The sequence below is a fragment of the Dysidea avara genome, chromosome 12 (assembly GCF_963678975.1).
Source record: "Dysidea avara chromosome 12, odDysAvar1.4, whole genome shotgun sequence".
NCBI lineage: Eukaryota > Metazoa > Porifera > Demospongiae > Dictyoceratida > Dysideidae > Dysidea > Dysidea avara.
In genome coordinates, this window is record NC_089283.1 from 16,129,420 (window position 1) to 16,152,920 (window position 23,501).

A 23,501-nucleotide genomic window follows, 5' to 3' on the forward strand; every position below is an offset into this window, starting at 1 on the left:
AGATTGATGCATCTTTTGTGTAAATTTCATACGCGTGCTTGCTATCCTTGGAGAGTTATGCTGGCTTCAATTCTTTAAAACCGCTTATCTCGAAACTTCTAATGTGCGATTTGGATCGTTTTTCCAAAATCCAGTCACATATATTCATGTAAGTTTCTTAAAAGTTCCTGTAACAGTCATTCACATAAATCATACAAAAATATTTTACATGAAATGATGAAAATAAAGCAAATTATGGTAATTGCATATCTGATCAGTCTACAATTTTCAAAGTACTTATACTGATCAAATAGATCAGCAGCTTTTTGTTGACCTAGCTCAGGCTAGCTGTCACATGATACATTAATCAGGTCATGATCATGACTATCTATGGTTGCTATAGCTACTGCTGTTCACCATACATGTATTTCTGAGTCATCAATTTTAAGCAATAGAGACCATGAGGATCTTCCTGATTTTAAAAACTGTGATATTAGAAACACGAAAGAGACCAAAGACTTTCATGCATAAAGGTAACCTTTTCTTCAGCTATAAACCAAGCTTCAGCTATAAACCAAGTATAAACACGTTGACTTTGGTACGTATACAACAATGCTCCCTTGTGCTACACACAGCACTTGAATGTAACTAGTGTACTTACTAAGTTTTGGACAGTAGTGAAGCTGAATAACTGACAATATTAACATAGCTACACTCTTTATGAAAATCACACTGTACTTCTATATATTTACAGGTAGTCTTCAAAACATACACAGCACATATGAACAGTTAGCTTGTGAGTGATAGTGTGGAAGGAATACTACAAATTATTATAAACTTACAAAAAATAGAAAAGAATTCAAATTCAGCCAGACGTGTCTGGCATAGTTGTACAAGTAGTTATATCAAGTGTATATAAAAGCAGGAAACTATATTCAATGTCACAATATATTTTAAAGTACACAAATCTTGAAATAAGATGAATGGTATTACACAGATGTTGTAACATAACCGTTACTTAGAAATTGCAGGTTATTCTCCTTTGCTATCTCATCAGAAGGAAGATTATCTTTCTCATGGTAAGGAAGGTAGCTGGCGGTTTGTGTGCTGTCAGTCACTGTTTTGTCATGGCTCCTGGCAGTACTACATGGTATATATTCCCCAGTAACTGTGGTCTGTGTATTGTATGGCAGTGGTATAGTGTCACTTCCTTCATTAAGTGAAACATATGGCAATGAAGAAATACTAGAAGAAACAGAATTTGTTTTTATTTCAGAAGGTGAATTGTTAACAGGTTGGATGATCCCTTGGCTGGAAGGGTTATCTTGTGAATGTGGCAAGAGATCATTTCTATTGTGCACATCTTCTACAGCTGCATTATAAGACAAATATTCCCCAAAGTTTGGTGTAGTGGTACAGCTAGTGAGGAAGTCAGTGTTGCAACCATTGGTAGCAGGGGATTGATTGGTGTTTACATCACTTGATGCTATATCATGACCAACATAATCTCCTTCTTCTACTGAATTTAAAGCATCGGTAGAAGTGGAAGGTGGTACTACAGACTGAGTTACTTCTACATCTACAGGAACAGCTTGGAAACCATTAGTATTATCTGTATACGACTGATATGCTCCAGTAGTTGGGGTGCTACGTTGGTTATCATGAGGAGCATTGTCATCAGGTGGGGCAGTTGAATGCACTGGTTCAGACCAGTCACTTCCTATGCTAGTACTAGTGCTAGCTTTTTGATCATGACAAGCACCATCATTATCAGATGCAATGCTGTGACCAACATAAGTGCCTTCTGATAATGTGTTTGTCATAACACTATCACTGGCTGATGGTAGTCTGGTATCCAATTGTGGTAAAGATCTGTTATTGTCTGCTGCAGTGTTCAGATCAGTTGCAGAATTGCAATGAATATACTGACCCTGCAGTGCAGTGTTGTGATTGGCAAGAGAGTCATCATCATATGATATACCGAAGTGCTTGGAATTTGTTTGAGAATCAACTTGACCACTAGATGGGGTTTTAGTCAACACCTTTCCTTCATACGAAGTACCATGCAGTAATTCAACAACTTTTGTTTCTGTAATATAAGTTGAACCTTTCTGCTGCATGCTGGAATCACAACTGTTCACAGTGCTTATTCCTGAGTCAGGTAAGGAGTCTGTTAGTTTGCTAGGTTGATTGCCGCAGACACGATTTAGCATTTCTTCGGTTGATAGATTTTCTGAAATGACCGAATCCCCGTCTTCATCAATCATAGGCATATGCACACCTTTCATCCACTCATGTACTTTGTCGTGATGATATCCAAGACTTTCAACTGTGCTTGGTGCATCTCTGCCACATTCTGAATAATAGTCACTATCCACTGGTGGCATCTAGGGAGTGATAAAATATAGTAACAAACATGAAAGTGCAGGACTATAATAATGGAATGACATATATTTAACATTGTATGGTTAAGTATTATGCAGCATTTATGCTGTAATGTGCACCTTGACTATTGATTATTGAAAGCAACACAGTTATTCCGCTATTGCTTCAGCTATGTTCTGCCCGTAATACAGCATTACAAGCTAAGAACCATATGAAAATGTTTCTGCAATCAATCCAGTCACTACACAAATTAAAAGATTCTTGTAATAGCTAGTCAGCATTGAAACCCTTATTCTGCTGCCTGTGAATCAACACCTACAAAGTAGGGGAGAAAGTAACAGGACACAAAGGAAGACAAAGGTAAGTCCATGATGTAGCTGCTGTAGTTGGAAAAAGGACATATCTAGGAACTAAGTGATGTTGAACAGCAAAGAAATCAACCCTATTGTACAAACTAACCATAGTTAAGTTATGCTGGTCTGAATGCATCAGTCTGTCAGTTAATTGTTAATAATAAATATTTTGTAAATTTCCATGTAAGCTGTTCTAAAGGCAAGTTTGGGTTTGATTATGGCTAGCAAGCTGCCAAGAAGGAAAAGTGATGCTGGTTTTGGGTGATACTTTTGGATAGAAAAGTCCTAGCAATCATGCTCTCTATTGTACAGTGCTACTGTACTGTATGATATTGTAGCATATTCTTGTCAAAACACTCAGTCGTCCAGTTCATTTGCATTAGAATTTTGCACCATGCGGACATGCTGTACGCCTAAGCATGTAAAAGTACAATACTTTGAGGCCTGTATTTAGGTGTCTGTTATATTTACCAGAAATCACTGAATGCTAGCTAAATATGAGAGACATGGTCTAAATCACAGAAATTTGATACTAAAACATGAAAACTGAAGGTCACATTATACTACACTGTTAATCAAACATTTCTACATATGTGCTGCAATGAACAAAACAGAATTAAACTATTCATTGTTGTTGAATTCCTGCTCCTCATGCCATCATACTTATATTATTATATGAAACATTTTATTGCATATTTATACCTGTGCCAAAAACAGCCCAGCTGTAACCCCACAAGTACATGTTCATGGAGTAACTACAACCAAAAGACATGATATCAAAATCTGGCCAAGAAAGCATTTACAGTATAGGCACTTTTGTGCATTCATTTTCTATATGTTTCACATTATCACATCCAGCTACGTAGTTGTACATGTGTGCTTGCAATATAAACAATACCACTGAGACGATAAAAGATATTACACTGCATTGTTACCAAAATTAATTTAACTAAAAATTTACAATTGGTTTCTACTTGGACATCTTTTTATTTTAATATACAGTGCAAAAAGATGGCCAAGTAGAAACCAATTGTAATTTTTTAGTTAAATTAATTTTGGTAACAATGCAGTGTAATATCTTTTATCATCTCAGTAGTATTGTTTATATTGCAAGCACACATGTACAACTAGCTGGATGTGATAATGTGAAGCATATAGAAAATGAATGCACAAAAGTGCCTATACTGTAAAAGCTTTCTTGGTCAGATTTTGATATCATGTCTTTTGGTTGTAGTTACTCCATGAACATGTACTTGTGCATTCTTGGCCTCGCCTTTTTTTACAGCTGGGCTGTTTTTGGTACAGGATATCACTACTTTTTGTTGAATAGAGAACATACAGTTAGCTAGGTATTATATTACATACATAGGAGACACTGCATGCATGCATGCATATTAACAGCTTCAGCAACAGATTAGCTAGCTAAATTAGTAGTAAAAGCTTCCAAGTCCAGTGTTTAGAAGCACTACTAAAAGTGACTTGCTAAGAGAAAATTCATTAAAACTGTGAAAATAATGTTTAAATTCCCACAAGGACTGACGTGATATCTCGCATGATGTTTCACATAAATAAGAACCTGCAAAGTCGAGGCTACAGTCTTAACCGTTCTTGCTGGAGTACCGCTTTGTGCTTCTTGGCCTCGCGACTCACTACCATGAGTCTTGATAGATTAACTACTGTACGTACTCCCTTACCACATAGTTTTCCCTTACCGTATAGTTAGTTTCTTTTTCTCTATCCCATGTCACTGCTGTTGAGAATATTGTTCTGTAAATAAAACAGTGGCATATTTAAATGTTAGCAAACATATACAACTAAAGAAAGGGTGTGGATGAAAATAGGTGTAAGTAAGTGTAGGTTGTTGTTTGGATATTAGGATCTGCATTATTTTATTATCCGAGGAGTGTTACATAATAATTATTGAGGACATAATTATGTAATTATACTGAGGATTTCTAAATAGTGCAGATCCAAATATTCAAAATTGATATTACAGTATGATTTGTTGGTTTCATAAGTCTCTCTTAAGTTGTAGAGTAGCGGTATATAGAAGATCTGTAGAAAATGAGTCTGATCGCTGGTTTGCTTTGGTTTTCTGATCAAATATGTACTCATGTAAAAAGTAAGCTTCATAAATAAATATGTACACAGATAATGATTGTTGTGACAGGGAATACTAAAATACACACTAAAAATGTTGTGGGTTGTTCTCTAATCTGTCACTAATTTGTGGTCACAGGTGAAATGTCTAAACATTAAAACATACCACAGTGTATGTGTGACATTGTATAGCTATGGTTTAGTATTTTTTAAATACATTTGTGTGCACATGTATAATTGTATATACACATTTTTTACATGTTTAGTGGTTCTACCATTTTCTACATTGAAATTGCACTATTTATACAGAGGTACAAGAGATACAAACCTTCTCCACTTGAATGTGGCCACTCCAAGGCAAGCAATAATGAACACAAACATGATCAAGGCAACAACAATTGATATAATAATAGCAATTAGAGAAGAATCTGCATAGAAAAGTATAAAACATGAAATAAATGGTACCCACATTCTGTACATACCTGAAAGATCCGAAGTGCCTGGAGTGCTTGAATTATCATCTGGTGTGCTTGTGGGACTTAGAATATTTGAAGCATCTGAAGGAGTTGGAGTAACTGAAGGAGTTGAAGTAACTGAAGGAGTTGGAGTAACTGAAGGAGTTGAAGTAACTGAAGGAGTTGAAGTAACTGAAGGAGTTGAAGTAACTGAAGGAGTTGGAGTAACTGAAGGAGTTGGAGTAACTGAAGGAGTTGGAATACCTGAAGGAGTAGGAGTACCTGTATCTGCAGTTAAAAACACATGTTTATAAAATTAACATTAACATTACATTATGCATGTTTATAAAACACAACAATAACACATGATGGATTGTATTAAGGCTATGCATACCTTCGATACTAATGAACACACTGTACTCATCAGTTCCAAAGCCATTCTTAAGCACACATTGATACCATCCTTGGCTAGCATTAGTGAACGTCATAATGTGTGTACCATTATTTGTTGTACCACTCTCTGTGTCATACAACTCATGATTAATATACCATGTGAAGTTTGGTGGGGGTACAGCATAATAGTCAAATGATATGTTAAATGTTGACCCATTTTGTACACTCATGTTTGAAGGGGATGACAGGACTTCGCTGGGAACTACAGAGAGAAAAAAATTACACATAATTAGCACTGTATGTACCTATATAAATTCATGTATGTATAGTCCACATTTTATAATGACTATGTTACTGTAAGTTGGTAATGGAGGTACTCCAGCTGAAAAATAGTTTATTGGCTTATGCACACACACACACACACACACACGCGCGCGCGCACACACACACACACACACATGTAGGATTGCATTTTGAACTTCATATACAGAATGCATGGTAGTAATAAATAGGGGTTATAAGAGTTTGGGATTTTCTGCCCAATATCACCAAAAATCAGCATTACTTTTACTTCATGACAGCCTGGCAGTATTGGTGACTTCAGAGCCACCCTAAACACTTCCAACACATTCCTATTAACTCAATGTGATTAACAGACTGACGGACTGATGCCTAGAACTATGGTAATCTTAAGGGAATGATTTATTCACTGTTTTTGGTCACTTCAGCCCGGGACACACCTTTTTGTCTACCAGCAACAGCTACAATGGGTGTATCATGGAGTTACCTTTGTCTTCCTGGAGGCCATTGTGAGGTGCAACATTTGATGTACTGTAAACATGGAACATGTATTGCATGTGCGTATACGTGTACAGCATGCAATGTGATGTTTGTGTACATATGAAGTTACTTGTGCATGTGTGCAACTGTATGTGTGTAGATGTGGATATGTGCGTATGTTTAGTAGTCAGGGTAGTGAGTAAGTGAATATTCACATAATCATGTTTACAACAACACACATGGTTTATTCTCTATACAGAAAGTACAAGAATTTACTAATAATTGATATAGTTGTATATAATGCCACTGGAAATTTAGCACCTGAGATCAATTCTGAGGGAAAATTCACCCATCAACTGTTGTATTGGAACAACTACTGCAACTATTCTATTAGAGTACTTTTACAATGACAGTTGTACAATATCCTATAGCTATAAATGGGGCTGGTTCCCTGCTGATTGTTACTTGTATCATGTATACACAATATTGTATTATTATGTAATCACATAAAGTATTACCAACAATCTCCACAAAACTAGAGTAGTTGTCACTTCCATACTCATTCTCTACCACACATTGGTAAACTCAGTTGTAGGACATCATTTATAAAGACCACTTTCTTTGCATAGACCACCTCTTTACTCTATTTCGTGACTTATCAATACAGATAAGCTAGGCTGATCTCTTTATGAGACCTCATTTTTCTTTGATACAGTAGTATATGGTGTACTAGGTACACTTCACTTGCATGTTTGTATGACACATTCTGGTGCAAACTAAGTGATACAGATGCATAGCCAGATGACTAGAGTGACCCAAACATGAGAAATGACATTGATCCTATTCTGTGAGTCATGAAATCATGTTTAGTGCTTATCAAACGTTACTATATAAAAGGTGGTCTTTATAGAAGATGACCATGAAGTGGTCTAATCAATTAAATCATTAAGTATGCCATAGCTACCTTTAAAACCAAAATACAATTTGATCTTTTGTACAGAGGTGGTCTTTGTTAAAAGGTAGTCTTAAAATGTGCCACTAAGTGAGGTTTTTACTCTATGATACATGTATATAACAATTTGACCATTTCTCTTTTCCATTTTTATTTTCCATTACCAGTTTCCATTTCAACTGTTTCCAATTGCCCCATGCACAGTGGTGGAACCTACCTGTAAAAGGTGGTTGTTTACCTGTTTGAAGGCTTGTTTATCATATAAGGACCACAAAGGAGTAGGTGTGGCCCATGAAATAGCATCACCCAAAAACCAGCCTCAATTCACTGCTTGAAGTATCTTAGTTTACTACAGTGGTATATCCCCAGTATATGGAACAGTTAATTGTTTGTTATTTTAGTAGTTTTTCAGTAAACCACATTCACTGATGTTTTACTGAGAGTTTAAAACTTAGTAAAATAATTATGTTCCATATACTTAAGTTTACTGACACTTTACTATCAGTATAACTACAGTAAGGCATCTTAACAAATTAGTAAACTAAGAACCTTCAAGCAGTGATTTTCCCTGACGACAATGAGGCAGTATTGGTTAGATACAACTTAGCCCAAACAAGCATTCAGATCGACCCGAAATGCTTTTAACAAGTTGTTACGGAATTTTAAAAAATAGTCATTTTACAGAATTTTCTACTGACTGATTGAGTAACTGACTGGTGCCTTCAGACAAATGTAACTTGATAACGTCTAAGGCTATGGACTTGATTTTTTCACTGTTCAACGTCACTTCGGCCTGAGAGGTGCCTTTTGGCATACTGCAGTACATACAATACATAATTCATGGACTTACCAGTGTCCTCCTTTGAGTTCCATTCATCTTTGCTGACAGCGAAAAGTGTTGATTTGGTGGTAGCACATGATGGCTTCCCTTTGTAACAGAAATCATCCATATTTTTCATAGTGGCTATTTTGATTGCAGAGGTGCTTTTCGAACAGTTCTTGATTCATTCTGCTGTATAACGGGTTGAACATAGCTGACAACGACGCATAGTGGATACTTCACTTTTCAGATGATAATTGATATAGCTGGGGCACACGGTGCCATTTCAGATGCAGTATGCGTGGGTTCACCAGTCATAATAATTATTTACAAAAAAAGTTAACAAACAAGTACACAGAAAAATTTGGAATTTTCAACTAGAGCAGGGACCATAACATATTAATAAAAAGTACTGAAACAAGCTGGAGTAGTGCACGATATAAATCACAGTAAAACAATAAGTAGTGTTATATCCCTACTGTGCTCAAGATACTATAATGGAAATGCACAGTAGGGATATAACACTTCTTATTGTTTTACTGTGATTTAATATCGTGCACGGCTGGTTTCAGTACTTTTATCAATGTGCTATAGCCCCTACGGTAGTTGAAAATTCCAAATTTTTCTGTGTACTTGTTCTACTAATAATAACCACTTGTTTGCTAGTTGATATTACATTTTTTACAGCCCAGGAGAGTAACCATAACTTCTCTGTGGTGACTTCCTCCTCTGCCCACAAAACTGTATAGTACTAACTGATAACAATCACAATATTACTTGTATTAAGTCAGTTACTTTAGTACATTAGCATGTTATTCTGAGTTACAGACATTTCTGCGACACGGACAGTAGTACGTATGTATTAGACTGCCCAGTTCCATTGTATGTCAACAAGTGTCTAAAAATTTATTCGTATACTGCTATATATTGACTGCAATGATAAAAATTTCAGTGAGAATTACTTAACCCAGTCTCCCGCCTTCCTTTGTGCACCAAGGGGTGGCTCAGTCCCCTATTCCCGCTTTTGCTGCCAGGCAACACAATAAACTAGTGCAAAGACTAGTCTGCTCATCATGCAAAATCAGTGGCCAATGGTGGACTATGGGATACATATTTTAAAGCTTCATAAAGTAACTCATCATTCTTTATAGCTAATATCAAAGTATGTTTTTGAAAAAACTTAAAGGGCTTCCCAAAATTTTGTGAACAGGTCTCAACATGTCTGTGTACACTACACAGGAAATTGTCTATCTCATATTGAAGTACATATTTGCTATATACGGCTATCAATATTTCATTACCAGGCCTGTGAAAATAGGGCATGTGCACAAACTATACTCTGTCATACAATAAAAGATACTTCCATTCTGTAACTTGTGCCAATTAAATGTTTATTAAGTGCTGAAAATTCCATGGTCATAGCTTGATGTCATTGAGCTGAAAAAGTGGCAAATTTTGTTTACCCACATGCCCTGTTTTCACAGGCCCAGTCACTTTTTACTGGTAATTAATGACCCTTTCTCTCCGAAGTTATAAAAAAAAAAGTATTCTGTTAAAGCCACTTTGTGGTTCTGGTTACATGAATGCAGTCAAATGCAATTATCTTGTAAACGAATTGTTATCCTATGAATATACGGTTTGGACCATGCTACTCTGTGGTTAATGGATATTATCGTAAGCTTTATCCAAGTATTGTAGTATGATCAAATGTGGTATATTGCGAATTTGCATTTGAAAGAGTTTTCGGCCTTTTCTATTTTATAATTTTGATGATACTACCTGTCACAAAGGAGAGATGACATAAGGAAGGTTAGTAAATGTTATATTATTTTGTAGATCTATACTTCATGAGTAGCTTAATGCAAACCACACAGGAATAGGTGGTCCTTACATGGATTAACAGGAGCCAAAGTTTTAAAAAATTGTATTTCAAAACAAGTATTTTATGTTTCATCTTAAGAACCAAAGCCACTACAGTGGTGTTCAGAGCCAAAGGGTTAATATGCCTTTTTAATGCAATTTATGTCATTCAGAGTGCAACAAGCTCCTTTTTGTGTGATGTAGAAAGCATTCCAATAGGCAGTAGCATCAGAGTAAAAGTGAAAGTGGTAAGGCTCAGTTCTAATGCTCCCAGCCTGTCTTAGAAGGTAAGCTCCCTAGGAAAATTTTGAAATTTCACGTTTTGAAATGTTATTTGCAAGGTGCTGCCCAGCATCGTTCTTTCCTTTGATGCAGTATAGGTTGGTTCACCAGTTATAGAATTGTGCTACAAAAAGTAAACAAGTGGAAAAAAAATTAGAAATTTTATATATGAGTAGAGATCACTGTAAATATGATCCAAGGGAGGTCATCTAGACCTGTAGCTGTACTAGTGGACATTTAATACCTAATTAAGTTGTATTCTTTTTAACTGATGTAGTAATTTAAATGTTTACTAGTATAGCTGCAGACATATATGACCTCATGGCTTTTTTTTTCTATGATTCCTACTCTAATAAAGTGTTGAATTCTTTTTTACACTTGTATTACAGTAAATGCATTAATCCAGTGTAGAGTTTGCAAAATGTTTTGATCATATACATATCATACAGTATGATAGTACTGTATATTAGGGATCATTGATCCTTCACACCTAAAAACAGCCTCATGTTTTCTTGACAACAGCTTAGTGGTATTGGTTAAGCTCAAAAATATCTACAGAGCAATCCCAAATCTTTCCCAACAAGTTTCTATGAAATTTGAAATTTCCTTTTTTTCCTACTAACTAATCAACTGATGCTTTCAGCCAAGCATAACCTCGACAATGCGTAAGACTATGGTCTTGATTTTTTCACTGTCCAATATTGTTTCATCCTTCGACATGCCTATACGCTAACCACAGTATGTACAATATACGCATTGCACACTTACTGTACCTTCATCCTACTTTGTGTCCCAGCTCTTTTCAGTGATTACACAAGGAGTCATTTTGGTATGGCTTCCATGTGATTTTGGTGATAGCAAAAACTCAGTTTACAAAAACTCAGTTCAGAAACAGCTACAATGGGTGTATCATGGAGTTACCTTTGTCTTCCTGGAGGCCACTATTCAGATGCAGTGACCATTTGAGGTGCAACATTTGAGGTACTGTGAACATGGAACATGTGTTGCACATGCATAGATGTGTATAGCATGTACGTAGTGTGATGTTTTGTGTGCATGTGAAGTTGCATGCATGCGTGCGTGTGTGTGTGTGTGTGTGCGCGCATGTGTGTGTGCACACGTGCATGCGTGCATGTTACGCAACTGCATGTGTGTGCATGTGGACGTGTGGTAGTCAGCTAGGATAGTGACTAGTAAGTAAGCAAATATTTATGGTTTACTCTCTACACAGAATTGGTATAGATGTCTATTATGCCAATGGAAATTTAGCTCCTGAGATCAATTCTAAGAGAAATTTCACCCATCAACTGTTGTATTGGAACAACTATAATTGTAACTGTTCTAGTGGAGTACTTTCAATGAAATTAATATTCTACAGTTATAAATGGGGCTGGTTCCCTGCTGGTTGTTACTTGTATATTACTAACATTACACAACCACGTAAAGTATTACCATAAATTTCCACAAAACTAGTGTAGTTGTCACTTCCAAGCTCATTCTCTACCACACATTGGTACCATCCTCCTTGACTAGCATCAGTGAACACCGTAGTTTGTGTACCATGTGATGTTGTATTGTCCACTGTCTCATAAAACTCATCATTAATGTAGCATGTGATGGTTGGTGGGGGTACAGCATAATACTCAAATGATATGTTAAATGTTGAACCTTCTTCTATAGGCATGTTTGAAGTGGTTGACAGGACTTTGCTGGGAACTATAGAGAGCAAAAACTATACATAATTGGCACTGTATGTACCCATATAAATCCATGCATGTATAGATCACATTTTATAACAATGATACGAATGTACATATAATGCAATACAGAAAGATGACTACAAATATGAGATGTAAGGCCAAACATACAAACATACAGTAGCATTGTGGAAGCTACAAATTCAATGTTTGCAAGTATATCAATAAAATTTTACTCAGAATTTTGTCTTCCAGCACTTGACGGGTCTCTTTTAATTTCTCCAAGTGATACTTTTTACTAAATGTAGCTGGTGGTACTACACATTAAAATTTCATTGGTAGTTGTCTTCTTCCATTTTAAAATAATTATTTCCATATCACACCGTGGCCGTGGTCAATCAAGATCAAGTATTATACCAACAGTAGCCATAATGCAATGTCGGTTACAGGAATTCAACAATACCATGGAACTAAGCATTCCTTCACATTTTGCTACAATTAGGTCTCCTTATAACCAAGAGTTAAAATAGGATCTTTTATTATGAACTCTTGCTTATAACTAACCTTCAAGTTGACACTCTTTTACAGTAGTAGTGATACTAAAATTCTGGAAAGGGTCGTCAAAATCATCATAGAAAACCAACACTGCACAAGACCCATAATACTGATAATTTGTGGAGATCTCATAGCTTAACTGATGTTTGTCACTGATATCATCTGAAGTTCTACTATAGTCATTCTGATGGATACATGAGTAAGTAACTTACAGTATACGCATATGTGAACATCGTACAAAACACTGGTGAGGTAAACCTTGATTATTACCTAAAATAAATTTGGTAATTGAAAAGCGAACAGATTTCTCCCTAGCAACCATCCCATTGGTATTTATGGATCATCAATCAACATTCAGGATTATTTTTTGGCGCCTCTTTCTTTTTCCTCTCATTATTCAAAAGCATAATTTTTTTACAAACCATCTACACAATAGTTTTAGTGACACCTACACAGATTCTAATACATCTATTCACTTGTATGCATATGAATAATACATTGTGTGTAGTATAGCATTAGTATGTTATATATGTGACCAACTTACAGCCACTGTCCTCTTAGTACTATCACAGTCAATATCTGCTCTAGCGTCTGCCAGACGATATGAGATTTGCTCAGGTGTGAGATTTAGATTTGCAGGTGGATCCACTTTCCAAAATATATTAATGGTATGTGTTTGTGCTTCATGGTCTGTAGTGCAGTTTATATCCACAAATGGTCGCCCCAAATCTGCAATCATAAATCACAGTGTCCATAAACCAGCAAAATTACAGTATCAAGACATGTGTGACTAATGGAAGCCAGTGTGGTTGTATAGCAAATAAATGTGTGGCCAGAATAATGACTTGGTTGTGCTTACACAGACTACAATTTTTCCAGTTAAATATTCCCAGGTTAGGATAATGTCCGTACCAAAGATGTGCAAAACCAGTTTAGCCATCTCTGTTTATCAATAATTGTTATTCTAGAACAACATACCTAGGCTGGAACAAATAATTGGATGGTTGTTTTGGGGAATTCCATGTGATTACATTATCAGCTGTTTCACCAAAACATTCCCAGATCAATGTAGTGTACAAAATACACCATTTCTAAACTACTCTGTAGCTACAATGGATTCACACAATCATATTTATTACTTACAGTCATAACTATAACTAAATGCACCCAATGGGAGTACCAGCAAGAGTAACATCATGTTATCCATCGTGCTAGAATGAGAAACTATGACAATGTACATAAATACAAAAACAAACTTCGCAACAGTTTTGGAAACAGCTTTAAATATGTTCATATGTACATACATGTATGGCAGTCAACATATATACTAAAAGAAGCGCAGCCAAGTGCTGAATAAAGATCATGCAACGGAAGAAACTATATTTATTTATACCAGTATAATAATATATATTAAATAGTTACACTATGACAATGAGGGATTTGCCTGATATACGTATATTCCCAAGCCCCCAGGCCTGCGGCCCTTGGGCTTTGGCATATGTATATCAGGAAAATCTTGAGTGGTCATGATAATATATACTACTCAGGTATGTTGACCTAATAGATGAAGGAAGACAAACCTGCATTCACCACATTACTTTTATACTTGTGGGTTTTAATTGTGGGCACAAAAAAAGAAATGATTTTGGGTTTTGCTGGTTGTGGAGTGATACCATTTTTAACCAAATAACCATTTTGTGGATTCCTAAAGTCAACTAAGGTGCTAATAAAATAAATACTTAGGAGTATAGCTAGGTTGAGAATGTCTGAGCCATTTTGTCATGTGGTTGAAATGTGCTGTGTAGAAAAACAATTCCCACATTGTGAAAACAATCATTGGTGATGCCTAGTAACTGAAATATGCAATGTTAACCCACTCAACTATTTTTCCTTCAAAAGAATGCCTAGCCTAACTAAACCAACATACTAAACTCAAACCCACAATGCAAACTTTAAGCAGTTATATATGAAGAATCAAAGGGAACCGATGCTTTGTAAGCCTCAGCATTAAAGGCAGTGGTGGTCAGGGCTATATCATGATATCGCCCTAACCACAGGGTGGTATCATATATTGCCCTGTGGTCAAGTGGTATATACTACAGAAAAAGGGAATTACAAGAATTATGATGTCCATGTACTCATCTCCTACCACTGTATGTATTGGTCATGACTGCAATTCCTGTTAAATAATTAGATCATGTTCTTATGGTACATACAATAGTTGTTTCTGTAGAAATTCAATGATGCTTTTTCATAAGTATTGTACACATACAAATATCAACTATAGTGAAAACATGTACCATGTGTGTAATGCAAGAATGAACATCTGGTGAAGCCAAGCATACACAGAAAAGCCCCTCTCTAATCCAATCATCTAATTATGCTGTACCAAGAAAATTATCACTAGTAATCTAATATGGCAAGATACCATACATACTATTAATTAATTTTAGACTATGGTACAGCTCATTTAGGGGGTTACTAAATCACGTAGTCACCTGACATGTCCATTTAATCACCTACACATGTTCATTTAGTAACCCGTCCTCAGGCAATTTTGTACGTGAAAAATAATTATAACACAAAAGGTACACTGGAGTACTTGATATTACCAATACTGTAATACAATTCTTCTCCGATAATTCTGGATAAATAGTAGACTTAACGGCGTATCTACTGTATCTCTAGCCATTAATTACTCTGGTTACCGGTCGAATAATTATTTTGTGGGTGCTGTAAGAACTTCAGGAAGAAACCATTCTGCTGTTCTGCATTGCTCTTTCACCCCACCCTAATGCTCTGGCTATAAAGGTATGTACTTTAAACCATAGTTAGACACCGCGACCAACGGGGACTAAGCAATTTGGTAACCCTCTGGCCCTTAGTAGTGCCCTTGCTGCTCTCGGGGCACTACAGCCTCAGGTTACTAAATCGTTTAGTTCCCTTGGTCTTGGTGTCTAAGCAGCTTTTACATGAGAGCATCAGTCTACTGTTATACCAACTATGACAATCGCTGTAGAGAATGTTTTTCTTATGTATTATACTTCCTCTCATTTAAAATTGATAGTTACATTTTTCCTAACTTTGGCCCCTTTTCTGTTACACCTTATCAGTCAGTAAGTCAAGTCACTAGGTCTAAGTCCTTCAGTGAAATTAGGTTAGGTAATCCTAAGGCTGCAGCACATGTTGCTGTCGCTGGTCACTGTATTTAAAAGTACTAATAATAAATACTTTAGGTTTAAGGAAGAAAATCCATCCCTCCTGGAGGAATACTGAGTGTGGCCCCGACTAGACATTGGGTGATCTGTAGTTCGAATCCTGGGGTTGGAGGGATTTTTTTCCTTACTTTGGCCCCTTTTTTATTACACATTATCAGTCAGTAAGTCAAGTCATAGGTCTAAGTCCTTGAAATTAGGTTAGGTAATCCTAAGGCTGCAGCACATGTTGCTGTCATCTGGTCACTGTAAAGTGCTAATAATAATAATAATAATAATAAAACACTTTAAGTTACAGATGTTTCCCTTTTAAATTACAGTATTGCTTGCCCAATTATGTAAGTGTTGTATGGACATGACTAATAGTTTGGCAGCTTCTGACTAGTGTTAGTTTGCATACTGATACAGAGTGTAAAGAACAAATGCCTGGTGATCAGGATTGCTCAGATGGAGAAGTATGTCAGGCAAAGAAATACACAAAAAGGCTTTCGAATTGGCTTTGGGTGCTGTTGACTCACAGTCATGCCTAACCAGTAAGACGCTGGGCCACTTGTGCGCTATTCAGATACCATGAGTACGTATAGGCAAATCCTCTTGTAGGACAGGACTAGTACCCCACAGGAGTGGGTGAAGCCCACCACCCATTATGTGAGACATGCATGACAGTTGGAATTGTTAATAACAGATATTATACCACCTTACAGTACGTAGCTCATAGGTTACAAGTGTGAGTTCAGTACGTAACATGTTGCATACAATTTTCATACATACAGTTTAATTTTTAAAAGGTAAGTACATTAATCCTATTTTCTTTGAAAACTAGGTGTGCCTGGTCAAAACTGGCAGCTGAAGAGTACACAGACTTTGAATACACAGACCAGGACATCCTGACAATTTTCCTAGAAGATACATGTTGTGTCTGACTACAACTAGTGTCTGTCTGGTACCAAAATTAAAGTGACAATTGTCCTAAATTATGTACATAAGGGTAGAGGGAAGGGGTGATGACTAAATATTGTAAAACAGAATTAAAATGCATGCCAATGACATAATATGTAGTAAACTTATAGCAACACCACTAACAATTGACTAAACAATAAGAAATGTCCAAGGCAGCTTTACATGGACAAGCTACATTTGTGTGAAAATGCAGTCTGTGATGTCAGTGAAAAATACATCAAATACTCGGTGTCCCCCACATCCACACATGAAAGAATAACTTGTTAGCTTCTACCAAGTAATAAAGGGACAAATTTAAACAGCTAGATATATAGGAACCAGTAAGTTTACATAAAGGTATTTTGGGTGGTACAGCACATTCATGCATGACTAAAGCGGAATCCCTATGCTATCAGGATAGGATAGGTTCAGCTTGCTAATGGCCATGGTTAAGATTTTTACACTAATTTACCACAAACGGTTTCTAATGTGGTACAACATAACAAAATAGCACAACAAATATGCAATTATGATTTAGCAAAGTCATGTGACAGAAAGACTCGTCTCAGTAATAAATGTGCAAAGACCTTTATGTGCTAAGATGTACAAAGATGTGATATATGTGCAATGTGCAAAGACCTTTGTAAAAGAACCTATAGGCTTCCATAAATAAAAGCATTGTTTTTATATGAGATCAGAAACTACCAGAATGGTTTGCACAATCAACCTTATCCCACTGCACAAATACATATTATGCATACTATCACATTCCTATTGTCACGTTTAGTGTTGTGTTTCATATCACAATGAGAACAGGCTGAGTAAAAGCAGAATTTTTGAGCATTCATATGATGTAATTCTTGATGACTCAGCACAAGAACAATAATTTGCTCTACTGAACACCTAACATGACCACACAGGCAGCCATGCATTTACTCCACTGTAGCTTCCTGCGTTGTGTCAACTTCCCATGCAGCCTTATATAGTAAAAGCACTAAAAAATACATGTTATAGGGGAACTGGATGATGAGGTCATTAATTGAACAAATCTGCTTGGAACCACTAACAGATTACATAATCTAATGTGACTGTGGAAATATTGCTATGATTATTGTAAATAGTATATGCACTAAAATACTTTGATTTCACACTAAACTTTACAAAACAAAGTACACCACTTTTAAGCTAATATGAAATACAATTTGTTTCCTAGTAAAACCAGTGAGTTTCTAGTTTTGCATTTCATATTTTGAAGCTCACATAAGACATTCTACTAAATAGGGAAATGTATTTAACTAGTAAATACTGTACTCTCTTCTGCATGGGCATACAAAAGGTAAATGGAGCTCACAAGAAATCAACTCTCAGAAAAAAGAGCCAATGTTAAAAACCAAATTGATGGTGATAAAACATGTATGGTAAATACACTACAGATATGACACTTCCCCTTCAGTACAAGTGTTGACTTTCATATTAAGGATAATACTCAATTATCTCATACTTGTTTGGAGACATTACTATATGCTTGACTTACTTAAAACCACCTTAGCTCATTTCATAGAAATCACATAATCACAATATACATGTCATACATACAAAACCAACTATCACCATAATATTCATTTTAGGGGCTTCATTACAAAAATTAGTAAGCATTTCTGACACAGTGCTCTGCGTGTAAACATGTTCTTCATGCACAAACAGAAATAGTATAGACACATTGAGGTTTGCTATAATAATGTGACCGGATCTTCAAAAAACCAACATTATGATGCAATCATAATTTTACAGTATAAAGCATTGTTTACGATGGGTTAAACATTTGTATATCATCATAAAATTCTGTAAATTTTAAAATGTTTTTTTCTGAAAAAACATGGCCAAGTTACATGCACAGTTACAATAAGTATGTCTACAATATCAATATAAAGTGCATTATAAAATGTTTTGATCACACAACTGGCTTGCATGACCCACTGACCGAGACAGCCACTTAAAAAATTTAAATGAAACAAGGGTCTGGAGAGTATGTGCTACATTTTAACTACAAAGTTGGTTACAGTCAATGTTATGGCTAAAATTATCATGCATGTAGTTATGTATATATTAATCAAACACTAAAACATATCACACTTTGAGCTTGTCAGTACAAACCAACAACTGACAAGTGGGAGCAGTTCCATATAATTTTTCCTAAAGGCTAAATGTGTTATGCCAAACGTCTTCTTGCTTTTAAAGGGATTGCACATGGTGGTGGAGGAAGTAGTTGATGTGAGGCTAGAGGGATAATTTTCAGCCCCACTCCAAGAAGGATGATTTCAGCAAGATATCATTCTGAGGGAAGCTTCATCACATCAATTCTAAGGGAGGCTTCATCACATCAAGGGGTCTTGAGCCCCCCTCCCTCATTCTGCCACCTATGATTGTACATGATTGAGAACTTCTCTTAAGCTCCAGCTTGACTAATCTCCAGCTTGACTATAATCTCACATTACAGTTTTTATTGTTGTATATATATCTTTACTATTCACAAGCCACTATAATATAATTATTATTCACCCCTGGAACTAAGCTGATTAGATTAATTTTGTCCTCAAAATCAATTGTCAAGAATGCTTTGTCAATGAAATTGATAGTTCGTTATCACACATGATATGATGTAAGTTACAAAGTTGATGAGACTTGCTTGATACTAGAATAAACATGACTCTTGTGACCTGGGTCATCCAATCTGGAGTTAGGTATTCCACAGTTGTTAGAAGACAATAAAAATGAACAAGCATAGGAACTGCTGGCTTTATGTTGGGGCTTGCATATTGAAGTGAACAAATAGTGCAAACATAAAAGACACAGGCAGTGCTACAAGAACTAAAAAGTGGTGACTGAAAAATACTATCATTCTATTATAAATGTTCGAGGTACTTGTAATGAACATAAACACCACTAGTAGTCATAGATATCATTTTACTGAAAATCCATTAAAGCTTTGTGTTAGTCTATTATAACAATAGTGCATGGACAAGTGGTGGTGGGGTTACTAGTAATGATGGACAGAATTATAACGAATGCCTGAGAACAAGTTTCAGATGTCCTTCTAATACGTACTTTCTACTAAAAACTCTTATATTCTTTTAAGTAGTTTTTGGCTATGTTTTCTATATGCCAGGCCACTATTGAGTAGCGACCAAAAATAGTGAGGTAGCTATAGACCATACTTACCACTGCTTTGGATAGTGGATATAGAATTGGTCAATCAAGTTCTCCCTGCACAACATTTACACTGGTGATCCAAAGTTGAAAACAATGGCTCTCGCAATGGCAGATTTCATTGTACGTATCTAGTGCAAAGTTGTTCTCATGCAGGGGATGATGGGTTGGGCATCACAGTAACCCATGACCTATTTATTTTGGTTGATTATTCAGTAGTTACATAATAGATTATTACTAGCTAGGTATATGTGACCGGAATTGCGAAAAGGAGTCTTCCACACACATCCAATTTAACCGAGGGGTCACCAGCTGGGAAAATCAGTGTACGGATTTCAAAATCGTAACTGATTTTGCTTGATTTCACTGATTTCAAAATTGTTTCACAAGATTTGAAGGAAAGCACCTAAAAACAGGAGGGAAACCACCTAAAGCAGAAGGGAAACCACCTAAAAGCAGGAGGAAAACCTTCTATAAGCAGGAGGAAACCTCCTAAAAGCATTTTTTACAGTACAGTAGCCATACAGCAGTTTCCAACCTTTCTATTCAGTAAACAAGAGATCCCAGTGGATTTGGAAATCTATGTAGCTACTAAAGAAGGTCTTGTGACCGGATTTGCAGAAAGGGATCTTCCACACACATCCATTTCTATAAACTTTGGAGACCATAACTTAGTATTCGAGTATCATATTTCCCTGTAATTTTCAGTATTTATTCAGCTATGTTGGTGCTCACTTCTGACCAAATTTATAGCTCTTTCTGACCTGACGTTATAAATTGTCAAAGTTGGTAAATTGGATGTGTGTGGAAGACTCCTTTTTGGAAATCCGGTCACAATTATATAAATGGAAATAGGGAAACCTCTTAAAGCAGGAACGAAACCACCTAAAAGCAGGAGGGAAACCTCCTAAAAGCAAGAGGAAAAGAAAACATGAATACATCAGATGCTTTCTTGCTCACATGTCCTATATACCCAAGGTGATACCGTGCATATATTCAGTTTAGTTAAATGCATAATTTTATTATTTAGTGTAGATATTCAGCTATAAAAGCTAGAAGTGAAAGCTGTTGAAACTGGACTATATAAGCTAGCTATATTGTAGCTATATAGTCATCGTAATAGCTATCTAGCTCAGGAATATAAATAGCTCTGCTTCTCAGTATAACTAGATAAATAACATAAATAGCTACTGTTAAAAATAGCATAATACTTATAGCTATAGATATAGTTAGCTATAGTCATAGCGACGTAGCTATAACGCGAGGTATATCGAATAAAGAAACCCTATTTTCTCCAAATTGTAAGCATGTGGCTATAGTTTAGTTACAGTGGCAATAGTTCTCTCCAATCTAGTTATTAGCTACCTGATTCAATTATAAGCTAATAAAATGATGAACAAAGAATTACGGCGAGATCACAGAGTCATTATAATATATGATTTGATTTCAGATTTTATAAAATTCTACTGAATTCGAAGATTTCGTATCAGATTTCAGCCAAGGGTGTACGAGATTTCGAATCAGTTGGTGACCGCTCGAATTTACCAACTTCGACAATTCATAACCTTAATATTGGAAAATGATATTGACTTGAAATTTGGTGAATAGTGAGTACCAACATGACTTAATAAAATAGAGAAAATTTCAGACTTGTATCATGCTACTTGAACACTATGTAAGTTAATCGAATTGGATGCGTGTGGCCGCTTTTCGAAAATCCGGTCACATAATTATAGCTACGTATACTGTATAGCATGCATGCAACACCATACTCCCATAGCTAATAGCTATATTTATGTCATTTTTATTTTATTTTTCTCCTTTTATTAGGCCACTACAATGAGAGATAACTTGTTTCTCATCAACCACCCGCACCAAATTTCTTTTTCCCATGCGCACTCATTACTGCACGAGATTGCAGCATGGCTTTTTTTTAGTGTTGTGGTAGTGGTTTTATCACGTAGAAAAGCAGTATTTCCATGGAAAACTGTAATCCCATTGAGATATAGACACCATTTAATAAGTTTTTTACTTCTGTGTTGAGTAGAGTACTTTCTGGAGCATCAACAACCACCAAGGCATCAACAGTGAGTGCTACAATGTACATTAGACTATACACTAGCATTGGTACCATGACCTGCATGCCCTGTGTGCAGGGCCATCATATCTGAGAGTCATATAGTAGCTTTAGTGTTGCTACTTCTGTCACAACCATGCAGAGTCCCTCAACATAATAAGACCGACTAGCCTACATGTGCTAACACTGCTGTTGTTTGCTGCTGCTGCTGCTGCTGCTGCTGCTGCTGCTGCTGCTGCTGCTGCTGCTGCTGCTGCTGCTGCTGCTGCTGCTGCTGCTGCTGCTGCTGCTGCTGCTGCTGCTGCTGCTGCTGCTGCTGCTGCTGCTGCTGCTGCTGCTGCTGCTGCTGCTGCTGCTGCTGCTGCTGCTGCTGCTGCTGCTGCTGCTGCTGCTGCTGCTGCTGCTGCTGCTGTTGCTGTACTTGGGTATGGTACATGACCCCAAGACTGGTGGAACTCTCATAAAGGACTTGAAAGCTTTGTTACTGAAGTTGAAGTTTATGTGAACTCAGAGTTTTACTCTTAGTGCGCACCAGTGCTTGGTGTGTACCCTGCCAATAACCTGAAATAAAGGATTATTATACTGGTTTTGTACAAATAATACATCCTGTAATTTATAGCTATTGCTTGTGCAATAATGAGATAATGAGATAACCTGCCCTCCTGCCCGCATGTGTTACTCTATGAGAAGTTGATGAGAAACAAGTTATCTCATCGTAGTGGCCTGGCCTTATTTTCATTTCTTTATTTTTTTGGATCACATCAGACCATTAGAATCACTAATAACCAGGCGGTTAAACACTACATTGGTAGGTCATCATTTGCAATCAATGCCATCTACCAATCGGGCAGAGTAGCTAACTCTGCCCAATCCTGAGGCAATGGAATGGTCGTCATCACTAAAGCAGTGTTACCGCGTTGCATATCAATCGAAATCTTCTGAATTAAAAAAAATATTGTGTAGCTCTCCAGTCCGCTCCATGACCCGGAAACCTATCCGCCGCACCAATGAACGTGCACAAGAACCCGGGGTCTCGATACAAAGGGGAGAGAAGTGAAAAGAAGTAGTCAAAGTGGAATATTTCGCAATTTCAGCCACAGAGGCTGGCACCACCAGAAGGGGTAGACACATTTGAAGGGGCATGGGTGTCGGGAACAAGTTTTAAATTGGTTTCTTATATGCATAGCCATATGAGTTGCAAATAATACATAAGCCTCGATCACGGCCTGCGCTCATGCTGGCGCCTTCGACATGCAATGACAAAAAAAAGTAGCTATTCAATGCATATTCTCATTGACTCACTTCTTTCCGTCAACTTATCTTGCACCCCTCTGAATTCGCCGCACAACCTTGCTCTAGCTACTACTTCTTTCTGACTAGTTCCGGATAGATTAGTAACCATTATTTTTATAGTGGTGATTTTTCTAAGTTATGACGTCACTCGACGTTTAC

General features: G+C 36.6%; 2 protein-coding genes across 3 annotated transcripts; both read right to left on the reverse strand.

Annotated features, from left to right (window-relative positions):
* Positions 1 to 679: 679 nt before the first annotated feature.
* On the reverse strand, positions 680 to 23,495 carry LOC136241681 (uncharacterized). Of its 2 annotated transcripts, none has more exons than XM_066032937.1 (10): positions 23,352 to 23,495; positions 13,755 to 13,822; positions 13,156 to 13,340; positions 12,621 to 12,795; positions 11,812 to 12,075; positions 5,667 to 5,927; positions 5,300 to 5,560; positions 5,146 to 5,245; positions 4,430 to 4,484; positions 680 to 2,366 (listed from the first exon to the last, which is right to left on the reverse strand). In XM_066032937.1, exons 2-10 carry the CDS (start codon positions 13,816 to 13,818, stop codon positions 969 to 971), a joined length of 2,763 nt encoding a protein of 920 aa, XP_065889009.1. In that variant the 5' UTR covers positions 13,819 to 13,822; positions 23,352 to 23,495; the 3' UTR covers positions 680 to 968. The 2 variants fall into 2 exon arrangements, with proteins under 2 accessions (XP_065889009.1, XP_065889008.1); XM_066032936.1 differs by having other exon boundaries at positions 13,755 to 13,835; positions 23,352 to 23,482.
* On the reverse strand, positions 19,189 to 23,343 carry LOC136241693 (vacuolar protein-sorting-associated protein 36-like). The gene is made up of 2 exons (XM_066032957.1): positions 20,422 to 23,343; positions 19,189 to 20,378 (listed from the first exon to the last, which is right to left on the reverse strand). The coding sequence occupies exon 1, from the start codon at positions 22,483 to 22,485 to the stop codon at positions 22,216 to 22,218; it is 270 nt and encodes an 89-aa protein (XP_065889029.1). The 5' UTR covers positions 22,486 to 23,343; the 3' UTR covers positions 19,189 to 20,378; positions 20,422 to 22,215.
* Positions 23,496 to 23,501: the final 6 nt, after the last annotated feature.